The sequence below is a fragment of the Hyperolius riggenbachi genome, chromosome 5 (genome assembly GCF_040937935.1).
Source record: "Hyperolius riggenbachi isolate aHypRig1 chromosome 5, aHypRig1.pri, whole genome shotgun sequence".
Taxonomy (NCBI): Eukaryota; Metazoa; Chordata; class Amphibia; order Anura; family Hyperoliidae; genus Hyperolius; species Hyperolius riggenbachi.
Window position 1 is genome coordinate 58588690 of NC_090650.1, and position 17441 is coordinate 58606130.

At 43.5% G+C, this 17441-nt stretch overlaps 1 protein-coding gene across 25 annotated transcripts in view; it reads left to right on the forward strand.

Annotated features, from left to right (window-relative positions):
- The window catches only part of PARD3 (par-3 family cell polarity regulator), a 771876-nt gene that overhangs the window by 711429 nt on the left and 43006 nt on the right, over nucleotides 1–17441 (forward strand). For all 25 annotated transcript variants that reach the window (XM_068235737.1, XM_068235760.1, XM_068235761.1 and 22 more), the window contains one exon: nucleotides 8472–8592. In XM_068235737.1, the coding sequence (XP_068091838.1) occupies nucleotides 8472–8592 (121 nt within the window). The remainder of the gene's footprint in view (nucleotides 1–8471; nucleotides 8593–17441) is intronic.

Consider the following 17441-nt stretch of genomic DNA (forward strand, 5'->3'; position numbering starts at 1 on the left):
TATTTTTAAAGTACCTGGTAAGGAGCAAACATGCTGGTCACTTCCTGTACCGCTGCTATAGGCTGCAATCCTTGCTATACAGTATCATTGCTATAGGCTGCAATCTTCAGAATCAGAATCCGTTTTATTTCGCCAAGTACAGCAAGAGCCATAATCGGAATTATTTGTGGTACACATGGCATAGACAGATACAACAACACATACAATTTGAAATGCAGTAATCAGATATACAGATAGTGATGCCGGTAGACGCTAGTAAAGGGCCCCCGTTTCCGGATAAGAACCGAGGAGGCAGCGACGGGGACCGGCTGCCGACCTGGCAATTACGAGTGCAGGCTGGACCGGGGTAGGTCAGAGTTCAGTGACCGAACGGCCTGGAGGAAGAAGGTGTTCTTCCGCCTGGTGGTTTTGGATGGTATAGTCCTGAAGCGGCGGCCCAACGGGAGGAGCTTGAAGTAGTGGCTGCCAGGGTGAGAGGGGTCACGGGAGATCATGGTGGTCCTCTTCCTCTTCTCAGATGGATTCAGTCTGTGCCGTCCCATGAACAGTGGGATCTATATCTTACTAGCAGCAGCATGCCCACTCATGGAAATTGAAACCGAGTTCCTTTGCTCTGTGGCTAGGTGTATTTCATTTGTGCATGGAGATATGGCCTGAAAGTGTACCTAAGGTGGCCTAAGATGACATTTTGTATGACATGAACAGTGCCAAGCATACAAATATCTATGCTGTGTTCCTTTTCTTATTTTTCTGCCTGAAGGAATTCAGGTATGCAATATTTTTATGGTTTTTATAATTTTTCTGCAAAAGTTTGTAAAATGCAGGGCCAGCTTACCAGAACAATGTAAGGGCAACAACCCACTAGAGCGATTTTTTTTTTGAGCATTTAGGGAGCAATTCAAAACGCTAGCAATTGCAATGGATGGGTCAAATTCCACTGGAGCGATTGCAATTGTCAAAACTGCTAACGCAGGACATGCAGAATTTTTTTAGCGTTTGTGTTTCTGCAATGTAAAGTATATAAATGCTGGCGTAATCGCTCATGAATCATTATACAGAGCGAAATCGCAAATCACTACACAATCGCTGGCAAAAAGCTTACACTTTTTAAAATCGCTACCAAAATTGCCAGAAAACGCTCATGAAATCTCTTACAAAATGCTCATTAAAAAACGCTAGCGATTGCGATTTGCACTTTGCAGTGGGTTCCAGGCCTCAGCCAGGAAATGGTTTAAATCACACATGCAGGCCCATATGCAAATAACTTTTCTTTTGAGTTTTCTCCTCTGTAAAATTATCCCACCTTGTCAATAAAATACCTTTTAAACCACCAACAAGTGAGAAAATAGAATAATTGTGACAGTACTTTTTCACCTACTTTTGTTGCCGGCTTGCCAATATTTTCAGTTAAAGTCTATGGCAACGTCCGATTTGTCCAGAAGCTGCATGCGCCCGATTTGCCTGATACCTCTTTACTATCGATATCTTGCACTGATGCTATCAGTGGTGTAGCTAATGAGCTATGGGCCCCGGTGCAAGTTTTACATTGGGCTGCCCAAGCACTCTATATATAACAGCACACCAAAACCTGCCAAGGACAAACACCAGGTCAGAGGTGCAAGAAGGGAAGGGGGAACATTGTGTTAATGATTACCACTATTCAAAACATCTATAGAAGTGATTACTACCAGCACAGGACCAATAAAGAACTAATACTGCAGTTGAGTAAGGACACCTCGGGGGCCCCTCTGGCCCAAGGGCCCTGGTGCGGTTGCAACCTCTGCACCCCATATTGCTACGACACTGGATGCTGTGAAGGCATTTCTGCTTCTAGGCTTCCTAGTCCGCTGTCTGTATAGATTCTTGGGAGGTTAGGCTGATCTATTAGCTTCACCGACAATAGAACGGTCCGGTTCTAGGATTTCTGTAAAAGAAAAATTATAAAATTATATCTAGAGGCTACAATGGCTGAGCTCTTAGAAATCTGTTTAGCTACACCTAGAAAAGCAGCGTCCCCAGGCTTAGTTGCTGTTTTCTCTTGATGCAAATCAAGTCGTTCTGTATTATGAGGCTGCCTGTTTTACGGCCCCTATGCTGTGCATGAAACTCAGCCCCACCTTTTCCCCACCTGGCCTGGTGTAGACGCCTGGGAAGGTCGCACCTCTAGACCGCGTGTCATTGTTCCTCCTGGTCTCTCCCCCACTGAGTTGTAATTGTCTTCCAACACCAAAAATGATTATAGAAGATTATACCTTTTCCCAGGCAATCTCGCCATTCACTTAAATAAAAGCACGCAGTGGGTAAAATGTGGGGTGTCTAGCTATGCAATTACATACCTTGTTATACCTAATTTCCAAATGCCTAAATTGCTTTTTGCCCCCCTACTTGTATCCCTCCTCCAACACAATTTTGTATCCTCACAGCAAGTGATAAAAATGCCAGGCAGGTTTTTTTTTCCCTCCCTTTTTTTTTATATCTAAAAGATTTTTCTTTTTTCTTCTCTTTTGCGCAGGGGATAAAGTGGCCTGTCTCCAAATTGTCGTGCTGTCGCACCCCCTGCGAGGACGCCTTGCACAGAAACAAAAATTGTCACTTTTCTCTGCGGCGTGCTCCCACTGAGCCATTATTTGTCAGTAAGGTAGCCTATCTGTTTGGCAATTTTAGGGTTAGGCAGACTCTTCTGTCTGTGTGTGATTGCACATTATGTCAGCTTCACATAAAGCTACTTTAGGGAAAAAAATCAATCTCCGGTTTTAAAATTGTGTTCATGCTTGGTGGGAAATTAGACTGGAAGATGACAGGGGAAAGCAATGTGTCATAGGGCTGAGGGCAACGTTCAGGCCTTGTAGCTGAGGAGCATGATGGAACCTGTAGTTCTTTTGCAGCTTGCTTTGCACACGCTCGTTTTCCTCTCAGCTAAAGTAATGGTGCTCAACTAAAGTCTTCATGGTCTCCTAGCAGTGACTGGATAGTGTAATGGTTAAGAGCTCTGCCTCTGACACAGGAGACCTGGGTTTGAATCTCGGCTCCTCCTGTTCAGTAAGCCAGCATCTATTCAGTGAGGAAACCTTGAACAAGACTCCCTAACGCTGCTAGTGGGCGCGCTAGTAGCTGCAGCTCTGGCGCTTTGGGTCCCCCAGGAAAAAAGTGCAATATAAATGTTGTGTGTCTTGTCCTAAAGTAGGCAGCAGACGTAAGCCAGATGGCCCACTGGGCATTGCATCAGCTGCCTCTACTGTGAACAGGAGCAATTGGTGCTCCTAAGTGCTCTTCTTCATTCTCTAAAGAGAGAAGAGGGAGCCACTGACGGTGCCAATGCCACCACCTGTGCCACCTCTCTGTGGGTACACTGCAGCAATTAGGCTGGAAAGCCTGGAAGAACTGAACTGTCACCAATTTGCATGGACATTATTGGGCATCTGTTATCTCAAGTCATGAATGCTTTAATGTATGTACAGTATTATTGCTATTTCATTGTGAATAGTTGTATTCTAGGAGCTCTAAAAGATCAGTAATAAACTTTGTGCCATGCTTGTGAGCACCCACATACCACTATCTGTATGCCATGCTTGTGAGCACCCACATACCACTATCTGTATGCCATGCTTGTGAGCACCCACATACCACTATCTGTATGCCATGCTTGTGAGCATCCACATTTCACTACTATTGTTATGCCATGCTTGTGAGTACCAACCTACCACTGTCTGTATGCCATGCTTGTGAGCACCCACATACCACTGTCTTTATGCCATGCTTGTGAGCACCCACACACCACTATCTGTATGCCATGCTTGTGAGCACCCACATACCACTATCTGTATGCCATGCTTGTGAGCACCCACATACCACTATCTGTATGCCATGCTTGTGAGCACCCACATACCACTGTCTGTATGCCATGCTTATGAGCACCCACACACCACTATCTGTATGCCATGCTTGTGAGCACCCACATACCACTATCTGTATGCCATGCTTATGAGCACCCACATACCACTGTCTGTATGCCATGCTTATGAGCACCCACACACCACTATCTGTATGCCATGCTTGTGAGCACCCACATACCACTATCTGTATGCCATGCTTATGAGCACCCACATACCACTGTCTGTATGCCATGCTCGTGATCACCCACATACTACTATCTCTATGCCATGCTTGTGAGCACCCACATACCACTGTCTGTATGCCATGCTATTGTTTTCCCACTGAGAGGCTGTGGTATCTTACAAGCTGCCGGTTTCGCGTCATTAATCTACACAAACCCTACTAAAATCCCCAGCATATGTAATGCTACGCCGTTAATTATCTGGATGTATAAGGATAAATATTGCAGCGCAATGACTAAACCCTTCCTCTGTGCAATGTTATAAACTATCTTTATGTTTTTGCATTAAACAATTTGCTTTGGCTTTCATGCTAACTAAAATAAAAATTACGATGGCAATCTTCTACTTCAAAGAATGTGAATAGACCAATAATAAGGCGCATTTTAGCAGCTGACTTATCACCATTATTATCATATCAATAATCATATTCATATTCACATCTCCGTTCCAGATAACGTAGCCACTTACTTACTTGGCTTGATTAAATTAATTTGAAGGGGGGAGAAAAATCAGATTTTATTTAGTTAAATTAATTGCCGGCTGTGGCAGAATATGTTTATACGGCGTTCACTTACCAGTTCACGGGAAGGTAAAATAATATATTTTCAGCCGTTTCAATTAAATTGGACTTGGGAAGAATATTAAAATGTTTTTTTTTGTAATATATCCTGCGGTGCGCTGCTTTACAGACAGCAGCAAGATAAAAATATCACATCCGTAATGCCATAAACGTTTTTATGATTCTGCTTTTTAGACTGTAGGGCCTAGGACCCACTAGAGTGGTTTCACCAGGGCTTTGGGATCACTGGCAATTCCAAAAATTGCTGAGCCAATGAATGTGGATGGAGGTGAGCCCGCTGGTGTGATTGCCATTTTGCTAGTGATTGCGTTTCAATCGAGGCTGTGGAGTTGAATTTGGGGAATTGGAGCAATAGTTGGGTACCTGGAGTCGGAGTTGGTTGGGTTCATTGGAGTCGGTTGACTTTTGTACTAGTACAAGTATTAGACTAAGGATTTGGAGTCAGAGCAATTTTGGGTACCTGTAGTCAGAGTAGGTGATTGGCTCACAGTGATCACAGGGTCAGGAGGCAATGAAATCGGCTCCTGCCTGGCTCATGGAGCTCTGCTGTCATAGTGACAGTAGAGCGAGTAGGCTGCAGCGAGGGGAGAGCGGCGTAAACGCCAAGAGAGACAGGTCCGTGCTGTTTGACGTTGGTGAGCCCAGCTTTTTTACCAAGAAGTCTCTGGTTCTTAAAGGGACCCTGAGCACTCAAAAAAAAAATTAAACTGGTACTTAACTGGGCTTCCTCCAGCCTACCGTAGGCCACGAGGTCCTCCTGGCTCCTCTCCCAGTCCTGCTGGCACCTCTGTTACCGGCGACTTTCGGGCTGAAGGTCGACTGATTCTTCCTGAACAGAGACGCTCCAAATAATCACGCTGGCCGTTATGCGTCATCGCCCAGGCCGGTGTGACAGTCTTGCTCATGCACAGTTCAGAGTTAGAAAATACTTTGCTTATCAAGTCAAAATTTTGTTAAATTTTTTTGCTGGTCTTGTTAACCGCTCTTGAACCATGGCTTTAACGGTACAAAACAATTCTTATCTTTGTTGCCTAAAGTCTGACCGTTTCGTTTGCCACACCGCATACAAGCTTGTCACGTGTCGCTCCAATATATGGGTTCAATTACAGAATGACCTGAAGGGCAAAGCCATATTTTCTAAATGGGGTAAATAATCACAGCAGGAGGAACGTGTAACCTGCTATCTGTGCAGAACAACCTCCTGGAATTTTGAATATTGTTCTGCAAACCTATTCAAGCGCATATTAATAATTAATTGCAATTTCTTGTAACGCTTTAACTAAGATTGTTATTTCCGTGTTGTGGGATGTCAGGTAAGCCCAGAGAATGACCCATTAGGGCGCCTTGCTCGAATTATCAGGCTTATTAGAGAGATCAGTGTGTTGTCCTCTTCCGATAAACCATCTTTATGGCTTTTATGACTTTTTTTTTTTTTTACTTTCTTGAAATTTTGCATACGCACACATTCAAGCTGCTGGCGCTAGAGGAGAGCGGAGAGAAGCAATTTCATTTTCTTCAGTCTGAAAAATTCAACTTTCCTGTAGCGCGGCCTTGAAATGCAAATGAGGGAGCAAACAGGAATTTAATGATAGACTGTTTGGCTGAACTTGGAACGTACACTCCGGCCGACCTTGCCTTCCGCCTAACAGTTCCTTGATTGATTTAAGTATCTAAGATGTTAGAAGAGGATTCGCGGCACAGGTATTATTTCCAGCAAATGACTGCTTTCTTCCAGATGGGAGGATAGCAGGTTCCGTCACCATAAGGAATAGTTTGCATATAATGCAGGCTAATGATTGCAGTGACAGAGCCCACCGAGTCCTGCTAGAGTGTTGTAATCTATAGAGTGGAATCTTTTCCATCAGAAGGTCCTGGTATAGGCCAATGCTTGATAGTGAAGTGCCGTCTGTGCAGCAATACGAGGATGTGTATTATGAGTAATAAGCATGTGCCAGTCGGATGTATCGCTGGGCTGAAGATTACAAGAAAAATACAGTTTGCAAATGTCAGGTTCATCTAATAAGCAGAGAGTTTTTGTCTACAGCTTTTTTCGGTTTTTAAAGTATAGAATGTAAACGTACTTTCCATTATTTTCCATTTTCTGACTTAGACTACATTTCATTAGCATTCTACTCTCCTCTAACTGTAGTAACCTTTGTATCATAACTTGTTCCCAGAGTCCCTATTTTTACAGTCTAATTTGATGATTTTTTTAAAGGGAACCAGAGACTCTAAAAAATGAAAAAAGATGTTATACATACCTGGGGCTTCCTCCAGCCCCATAAGCCTGGATCAATCCCACGCCACCGTCCTCCGCTGCCTCTGTCGCCGGTACCGGGTCCCGTCACTTCCGCCGGATGCGACCAGTCTTCCACATGCACAGGGGCTCCCTCCGGCTCTGTACGCATGTGCCTGCACAGTACGGAGGGAGCGCACTGCGCTTGCGTCGACTGGCCGAAATGACGGGACCCGGTACGGGCGGACAGGCAGTGGAGAAAGGCGGCGTGGGCGCGATCCAGGCTGATGGGGCTGGAGGAAGCCCAAGGTATGTATAACATCTTTTTTCTGTGATCTCTCGTTCTCTTTAAAGGAGAACTGTAGTGAGAGGTATATGGAGGGTGCCATATTGATTTCCTTTTAAGCAATACCAGTTGCCTGGCATTCCTGCTAAGCCCGTTCAGAACGGGATTTCCTGTTTGGCTTCCCCCGTCGCCATGTTGTGACGTTATCGGGAGTCCTGATCTACCCCTCAGCGCTGCCTGGCGCTGATAGGCCAGGCTGCGCAAGGGGTCTGGAGGGCCGCGTGGCGGGTAGCAGTGAATCGGAGCTGCGGCGGCGGCGATCAGTTTGTACACGCAGCTAGCAAAGTGCTAGCTGCGTGTACCAAAAAAAATGATGCAGATCAGCCCAGCAGGGCCTGAGAAATCCTCCTGCGCGGCATAGCCTGACCTGAGGTTGGGCTTACCCCCAGGGAGGTTAAAACAGAAGGTAGGAGGGCTTTTTGGTCACTTTTAGTCCCCTATACTTTCCTAGTGGTTCTGGGACACTCCCGACTGCTTAGGTGGGGTTTTTTTTTGTATTGGTCCAAACCCTATCCCATAGAGCCATTTCAGTCCCTGCCATGCACTGAGGAGGACCAAAAGTCCAAAACAGGCTGTCTGCGCGTTGATGTGGCTCTGTAAAATGTATAAACTATAGGCTTGCTGTACACCACAGGTGCTGGAAGTAAGCCTAGCTTCAGGGGCATAAAGAGATAATTTGCATTCTTAGGAGTGATGTATTGGGGGAAGCCACAGTTCCTTACTTAAAGCTGAATTACTGCAAATACTTTTGTTTTAAGAAGGCAAATTACACTACTTAACTCTGTGTCTCTAGGACACCCCCTTGGAGGCACTATGAGTAGCCGTACTGCGATACAAGCAGGGGTGCTCTTTGCTGTATAATTAAAATAATAATAAACAGAAAAAAAAAACACTATATGGAGAGAGCACTTCTCTAATATACACGTGTAGAGAAGATTACTTAAATTACTTAAATACATGAGTTTATTAATAAGATAAGTGCCCCCTCTTTACAGAGCACTCTGCTAGTTCTGCTCCTGTTTAAGCTATTCCTTGACAATCGAGTTTCTGTCCTGTTCTGTGGCATGTTTCATGCTCTGGGTTGAAATATTTCATATCTGTTGATCTTTTTCATGGACTTTGCAAAAATTTCACTCAAAATTTCACAGACCTCGCCACAGAGAAACTATAATTAGATTTTTCTGTTTGTTACAGTAATCGATCAACTCCAAGCAACCATGACCGGATACAGCGCCTTCGACAAGAGTTCCAGCAAGCCCGGCACGAAGACGAAGTGGATGAACGCAGGCGGACGTACAGCTTTGAACAGCCTTGGGTGAGTGCTTCAAATTCCCCTTAAAAGCAGACCTGAAAGTCCTTACATATACCTATGCCAGCCAACAGCAGTGTGGCTTAAAATGAAAAGAGTTTTCTTTCTATTGCTGGATGGGAATGTCATACTCCTATATCTAGCCTAGGCTGAGGAAAGTATCATTATTATGTTGTATTTATATAGTGCCAACATCTTCTGCAGCGCTGTGCAGAGTATATAGTCTTCTCACTAACTGATCCTCAGAGATGCTCACAATCTAATCCCTACTATAGTGATATGTCCATTGTAATCTAGGGCCAATTTAGGGGGAAGGCAATGAAAGTGAACCTAAACTAAAGGTGCGTACACACGCATTATTGTAACAAACGACGGGTCCCTCAGACCCTCCCGGCTCCCGCAGTCGTTCTGCCGACAGTAGTATGTGAGTACAGGCTGTCGGCAAACTGATAAGACTGTTTTTGACTGAACCTCCGGGCAGATCAGTCAAAAACAGTCTTATCAGTCTTAGAAAAAAAAAAAGCTATCTCCCCCTTCCCAAGCTGTACTGCTCCATGACATGACTTTTAACTCCTGTCCCAACTAATGGTAGAATAGGCTTTGTAATCTTTTCTCAGAGGGTGTTGGCATTTAAGGTGTCGTGGAACCAACTTCTTGTGACCTTTTAACTCGTGTCCATCTCACAGCTTGTGTCCATTATGGATAATTTAATTTCATATCAGGCTTCGCCATCTGGACGCTCATTTACAATATATCACATTTCCTTGCTTCTTGCCGTAGCAAATTGTGTTTATTTTTCTAAGTAGCGTGTACTGAAGTCCCAGATCTGCGAGTGCGAGGCTAACCAGGAATTTAAATGGTTCAAAACGAAAACTGTTACTGACTGCCACTGCGCTGTCTATATTTATCTCAATTGTTGCTTAATTGTAGGCCTTTTTTTTCTTTATCTGGATTTAACCCCCAAAAAAACCTGTGGACGGAGATTCGGCAGCACACCAGACAAAACATTTGCTGTACTTCAGATAGTCATTTGTAGTATAGTTAGAAATGAAATAATGGGCAGACTAACCGATACTGAAGCCAGGATTACACTGACATAAAAACCCTCAGTGAATCAGAACAGATCAGCTGGCGTGCAAACAGATCGCATGCAAGGCAATGGGATGCGTTCACATCTGTCCGTAGTGTAGTGGTTAAGGGCTCTGCCTTTAACACAGGACACCAGGGTTCGAATCTCTGTTCTTCCTGGTCAGTAAGGCAGCACCTATTCAGTAAGGAGACCTTGGGCAAGACTCCTTAACACTGCTACTGTCTACTAAGCGTGCCCTAGTGGCTGCGACTCTGGCGCTTTGAGTCCGCCTGGAGAAAGGTCTTTTGTAGTTCAGTTACGATGAGCAGAACTGAAGGCTCTGCATTTTTTTCTGAGCACTGACACTAAACGGAGGCTCACGGATTACATTGAAAACAATGTAAAATGTCTTCACTGAACAGACGAGCTATAAAAGGAAATCGGTCAAGCTACTTCCTGTTAAAGCAGACCTCCGGTGTACATCACATACTCACTGCGTCCTCTTCTCCTAGAAAGTTATAATCACCTGCCATGTCTTCTTGTAAATCACCCCCAGAGCTTCGTGTTTGTTGGCTTCCAGTGCGTAGCCCAACTCCCTACTGAAAAAATGATCACGGTGTTCTTTCTAACTAGAGTACAGTAAACACTATGGGGTTTTTAGGGAGCTCCGCACTTCAGAATCTACATAACAAAACAGAGCCTGTAAACTTGTGGCTGCAGCAGGGAGCTTAACTCACCCTTGACGCCATCTATAGCCGATGCGCTCCACATTGCCTTCCACATCACTCCAATACTTCCTCTTTTGAACCTCGAATATGGTATTATAAGTATTGGAGTGATGTGGGAAGCAATATGCACTCTTTCGGGGTTTGAAGGAGGAAGTATTGCAGAGATGGAACGCAGGATGAAAGGCTCCGTTTGGTTTGGAGTGTGGATTCTGAACTGCGGAGGGCCTACCTAGTCTTTATCAGTCCAACTCGGTTAAGATTACTATTGCATAATAACGGATCTGCTCACACATGGAAGAGTTCTTCTTTGAATAAAATGTAATATGTGAAGTGTCCACATAGTTCTACAGTTCTGACCAAGTAGCATAGATTAAGACAGATAAAAAATATGCTTACCATTTAAAAATGACAACACGGAAAAGAACATTGCATTATACAGTTAGATCAAATGTCAATTCACTTAAGTGACTTTCTGTACTTGGCCATCAGACGGTTGTAGTCTATAAAACTCTACTCACATTAGCCTCATTTAAAAAATGCAATACCTCATAGGCTTACAAAGTCAGAGGTCCAGTAAAACTTCCCTTTTATTTCATTGATCGTCTTCCATATTGATTATCCACAAGGTCTTCATTTAGCTCAGTGTTTTCATGTTACGCTTTGCAATCCACTCTGATTTACCCGAATGGCCCTCACTAAGCTCCGGAGTAATTAAACAATTTCAACAGAAAATCATTTTTTCTTATTTTTGTTTCTTCTTTGTACATTTTAAGTTAGGCTCCAAAAGTAAGGAAGAATAGAAACTTTGTTTCTGTTTGCTATTGTAATCTTTGTCCCATTAGGGGGGATTCCCATTATTTCCTCCCCCCCCCCCCCCCCCATTTTAAAATAAAGGGTATTGCTGTTTTTGTCCTCAATTCTGGTAGAGTTGGCGTCCGTTTTAATTGCACACACAATAATTTGCCGCATTGGTAATTTGCAACTCTGATATATTTTTGTCATACATTACCAAATGTGGTAAATCAGGTCATAAAATGTGCATTATTTTGTATTATTTTACCAGAAATCTGAATTCTCATGGAAAATAGGGGGCATTTTATCAAATAATTTGCCAATCAGTTTAAGACCTGCCTGTACCTGGTGGTAAAGTCAATTTGTGTGCATGTTGCATTCTTTGTTTGAACAAGTTAAAGGTAGCCATACACTGGTCGATTTGCCATCAGATTCGACCAACAGATAGATCCCTCTCTGATCGAATCTGATCAGAGAGGGATCGTTTGGCTGCCTTTACTGCAAACAGATTGTGAATCGATTTCAGCATGAAACAGATCACAATCTGTGAAGCTGCCGCCAGCTATACATTGCCTGATCTGGCCGGCGCGACTCCCCCGGTCTCCACTGTCTTCTTCTCCCCGCTGGTCTCCGGTCCGGCTGGCCGGCTTCACTGAACTTCCTGTCCAGGGGAAGTTTAAACAGTAGAGGGCGCTCTACTGTTTAAACTTCCTGCTGGGACAGGAAGTTCATGGAGGCTGCAGCCAGGAGCGGAGAAGACAGCAGAGACCGGGGGAGTCATGACGGCTGGAACAGGTAATGTATCTCCACTGTATTGCGTCAGTCGTCTGGCATTCGAATGCCGCTATTGATGCACTCCCGACCCGCCGGCGATCAAGAAAAAATGTTCCGCACGGATGGATCGACGAGAACGATTAATTTTGAACGGAAATCGCTCGTTCTGTCAGCGTTTGCGCGATGATTTCACAGCAGATTCGATCACAGTGCGGGAATATATTGGCGGGAAAATCGTTAGGTGTATGGGCCCCTTTAGAGTTAGTGGAGTTCCCATTCAGGATGTGTAATAGAAAAGAATAGTAGAAATAAAACTCCAAATACTTACTGGAATACCTATAAATATACTTGCCATAGGTTTCCACATAATCAAATACACTACCCCCCCCCCCCCCCCCCCAAAAAAAAAAACACTTTTCAAAGACTATTATTATTTACAGCATGCTTACCGCCGAAATACAACTGCTTTGCTGCATTTTTGGTACCTTTTGCCGCATTTTCAAAAAAGTACAAAAAAAATTGTCGCATGCAGAAAAATCTTTCGGAATTGACAAATCTCCACCCCCCCCCCCCCCCCCCCAAAAAAAAGAAAGATACCAGAAAAATGCCGCACAGAGCTACCAGAATTGAGGCCTTTGTCTCTAAAAATTCACCTGAAACGGCAAGAAATACCTGTTGCCAGTCCTAGCTTATTCAGCGCCACTATTTTCGCCAGTACTTGTACTCATAGGTTGCACATGTGCAGATTGTATGCTTTCCCTATGTTCTTGTGGCTTTTCTCTTGCCACATCCAAATCCACCCCACATCCCAAAAAATACTGATAATTGTTTTTCTCCCAGACAAACCTTAGGCTGTGGTCGAAAACCTATGAATTTGGTAGAGATTAGATTGTTCGCTCCTCAAATGGACAGTTAATGACTTTGATATGCTTTGTGACAGTGGATACACATGCCACCTGTTGTTACTCTCAAACTGCTAGAACTAGATTTCAGTATCAAGGTCCTGGAGGCATTGCCTCGCCGAACTAGTCAGCACTACCCCCTGATTTTTTTTAATCCATTCTTTCAGAAACAAACATTTAGAAATGATATGGTTTCCTTTCATTGACTACATTGTGACAATGATGGACCTGGACTCAGTTCTGATTTTAATGTTTTATCTGATCTGTCTTAAGCTGGCCACTAACGGTCCAATTTCTAGCGAAAAATCGTTCGAGCGACCAGAAATTCTGATCGGATTGGTTGTAAATAATCTCCATTGGTGGACACAATCGATTATGAACGAGTGAAAAAAACGTCACCTGAATGAATTTTCGTCGAACAAAAATTTGGATTTTCTTGGTGGTCGTGATAGATAGGAAGCAATGATTGGTTAGTTGATGGTGTAGTGAACGATTTTTCGTCCGATCAGAATTTCGACCGTTAGTGGCCAGCTTTAGGATGCTAGCGTGGGCCTTTATCTGCTTCCTGTACGGGTAGATTGTAAAGAGAAGTAGCCACATAGGAAGTACAGAGGTGGAAGAAATATAGTTTTCCTTTCTCAAAAACTCTGTTTAGCATTGTTATATAGTAAGGGCCGTTTTAGATGCAAATGGAGCTCAGTGGAATTCTGTGAAGTCTGAAATGCAACCTGTTGTGTATATTGTATGGAACATAGACGGTCTTTCTGGTGCCTCAATATGCATTTCAGTGATTTCTGATGCCAGAGAAGCGGCCATAATGGCACAAGGCGCTCTGTGGAGCCATTGATCTGCGTTCATATAGCACATATCTGAGTGAAATGCGTTGGCAGCACCGGTGACTGAATGTCCTTGGGACTTCTCGCTCTGCTGCACAAATGAATGTTCTCTCTTTCTACCAGCTTCATTTCTGGTCATATTAAAAGCTACACAGCAGAAGAACAAGAAGTACTCCATTAAGCCATGACGTTATAGTTTTGCTATGTAATTGCTGCACAGGCTCCCAGGCTTATTTAGTTGTATTAAAAGCACTCAAGTCCATGATTACCTTTAAAAAAAATCTTAAGATATGCTTTGGCCCTGCTTGTCTAATCAAAGGCCTCCCCAATCCACCTGTTAATTATGGGGGTTCATCAACTTTAAGCAGACAGTGCTAATTGTCAGATATAACACTGGAGGGGAGATGAGTCACTGGCCGGAACCATTCCCTCCCACAACCCCCTGCATGCAGCCCTCAACATTCCACACTGCTGCTCCCAAGCCATGTTCAGCCAACACTATAATCATCAAATCCCAGTCCCAATTAGAAACAGCTGGAGGGAGGTGCAGTCACCGTCACACGCTTGTCCCTCTTTTCAATAGAGGGAAGAGGAGAGGGCGAATGTTGCACATGCCACACACCCTCCCAGGATGCACTGCGGAAGGCTAGGCTGCAAGGGTGTTGCCTCCAGAAGAGTTTAGCACTCCCTGCTGGATGGGCCTGTGTGGGAATGTCCACTCAGCAGGGATTTAGTGTACATTTGTGAAGGTTTTTTTTTTGTTTTGGTTTTTTTGAAAGATGAGGGTGTATTAATTTGTATGGAATGGGGAACTTGGGGATATTGAGTAGAAAAAAACCCAAACATTCTGGTGATCTGCTTTGAAGTATATGTACGCGTTACCTTAAAAAAATACTTATCAAGTCATTCCTCTATGTATTTTAACAAGCCGCATTGACCCATAATTTCTCTGGTGCTTGCCCTGAGCTCTCTCCACATAGTATACAGTAAGTCACTGGGCATAGCTGTCAGCTGTTGCAGCTGAAGGTCATCACTGCTGAATGATGGAATTGGGTGAGGATCGATCTACTCTGCAGAATGAAAGCGTCATTGCAGTAGACCAGGCAAGCAAAGGCATCAATAAATGTTCCTGCTTTGTGCAGACTTATCGACCAATGAGACAGAGGGAAATTAATGATGGGCATAACCAAGCATTATACTGTTGCACCCACTTCATAATGAAAAGGATCAGAGGAAAAAAATTAGTGCGTAATTAAGCAGAAACTGACTGCCGTTAAAGCGCTATTTACCCCAATACAGGGAGTGCAGAATTATTAGGCAAGTTGTATTTTTGAGGAATAATTTTATTATTGAACAACAACCATGTTCTCAATGAACCCAAAAAACTCATTAATATCAAAGCTGAATATTTTTGAAAGTAGTTTTTAGTTTGTTTTTAGTTTTAGCTATTTTAGGGGGATATCTATGTGTGCAGGTGACTATTACTGTGCATAATTATTAGGCAACTTAACAAAAAAAACAAATATATACCCATTTCAATTATTTATTTTTACCAGTGAAACCAATATAACATCTCAACATTCACAAATATACATTTCTGACATTCAAAAACAAAACAAAAACAAATCAGTGACCAATATAGCCACCTTTCTTTGCAAGGACACTCAAAATCCTGCCATCCATGGATTCTGTTAGTGTTTTGATCTGTTCACCATCAACATTGCGTGCAGCAGCAACCACAGCCTCCCAGACACTGTTCAGAGAGGTGAACTGTTTTCCCTCCTTGTAAATCTCACATTTTATGATGGCCCACAGGTTCTCAATGGGGTTCAGATCAGGTGAACAAGGAGGCCATGTCATTAGTTTTTCTTCTTTTATACCTTTTCTTGCCAGCCACGCAGCCACGCTGTGGAGTACTTGGACGCGTGTGATGGAGCATTGTCCTGCATGAAAATCATGTTTTTCTTGAAGGATGCAGACTTCTTCCTGTACCACTGCTTGAAGAAGGTGTCTTCCAGAAACTGGCAGTAGGACTGGGAGTTGAGCTTGACTCCATCCTCAACCCGAAAAGGCCCCACAAGCTCATCTTTGATGATACCAGCCCAAACCAGTACTCCACCTCCACCTTGCTGGCATCTGAGTCGGACTGGAGCTCTCTGCCCTTTACCAATCAAGCCACGGGCCCATCCATCTGGCCCATCAAGACTCACTCTCATTTCATCAGTCCATAAAACCTTAGAAAAATCAGTCTTGAGATATTTCTTGGCTCAGTCTTGACGTTTCAGCTTGTGTGTCTTGTTCAGTGGTGGTCGTCTTTCAGCCTTTCTTACCTAGGCCATGTCTCTGAGTATTGCACACCTTGTGCTTTTGGACACTCCAGTGATGTTGCAGCTCTGAAATATGGCCAAACTGGGGCAAGTGGCATCTTGGCAGCTGCACGCTTGACTTTTCTCAGTTCATGGGCAGTTATTTTGCGCCTTGGTTTTTCCAAACACTTCTTGCGACCCTGTTGACTATTTTGAATGAAACGCTTGATTGTTCGATGATTACACTTCAGAATCTTTGCAATTTTAAGAGTGCTGCATCCCTTTGCAAGATATCTCACTATTTTTGACTTTTCTCAGCCTGTCAAGTCCTTCTTTTGACCCATTTTGCCAAAGGAAAGGAAGTTGCCTAATAATTATGCACATCTGATATAGGGTGTTGATGTCATTAGACCACACCCCTTCTCATTACAGAGATGCACATCACCTAATATGCTAAATTGGTAGTAAGCTTTTGAGCCTATACAGCTTGGAGTAAGACAACATGCATAAAGAGGATGATTTGGTCAAAATACTAATTTGCCTAATAATTCTGCACTCCCTGTACAGTACCTATTCTTTATTTTAATCCTCTTCCTTTCGTTGCCAAAAATTTCCATTCTAAGGGTAAGTACCCACAGCCATATGGATCGGGGATCTCTGCGGGCTAATGATCATTACCCAACCATTCTGGACAAATCTGCAAGAGTCATATGTGGCGTTGAATACAAATTATTGTTTAAACGATTGTTTGCACGATATTGGCAAAACCCGCAAAAGTCAATGAGTAACGGAACCATCCAGCTTGGCGGTCGTTTAAAATCGAACCATTGCCGCGGGTGGTGGGCGTCACTAAACATCGTTTAACAAATTTTCATTGATATTGCATGTTATTGCAGAAAAAAAATCATTTGGCGGGAAAAATCATTCAGAAAAATTGCATTGTGGATATGGGTCTTTACACTACCCAATGATCACTAGGCTGATGTCACGTATGCCTCGCAGACCTAACTCAAGCAGCAGCATGTTTCAGTTTATGGTCGGAGATTTAGTATTACATTACAAGTAATCCTTCAGTGAAGCTACAAATCTTCCCTTTGTTGTTTTTTTTCTCAAGGTAAGATAAAGTGCATGTTACCTTAATTACACATGTAGTATGTTTAACAAAATGTGCCACATCCTAAACAGGGTGATAAATAAGGCCTTTCTGGTAGCCTCAGCCCGGCACAGTAGCGGCTCCATCTTATCTGTACAGTGAGATTTATTAGGTTGTATCACCTTGTTTGGATTTTCTTTCTGTGGGGTGAAAAATGACTTGCTTCTCAGGAAAGTGTCTGGAGAAAAAGCTAAACGTTGCGAGACGACAGATCTGCCTAATGAAGGCCGAGCATCAGGCTGGTGATGGTGTGAACTCTGATTCTCTGCAACCCATTACCTCAACATTACTCACG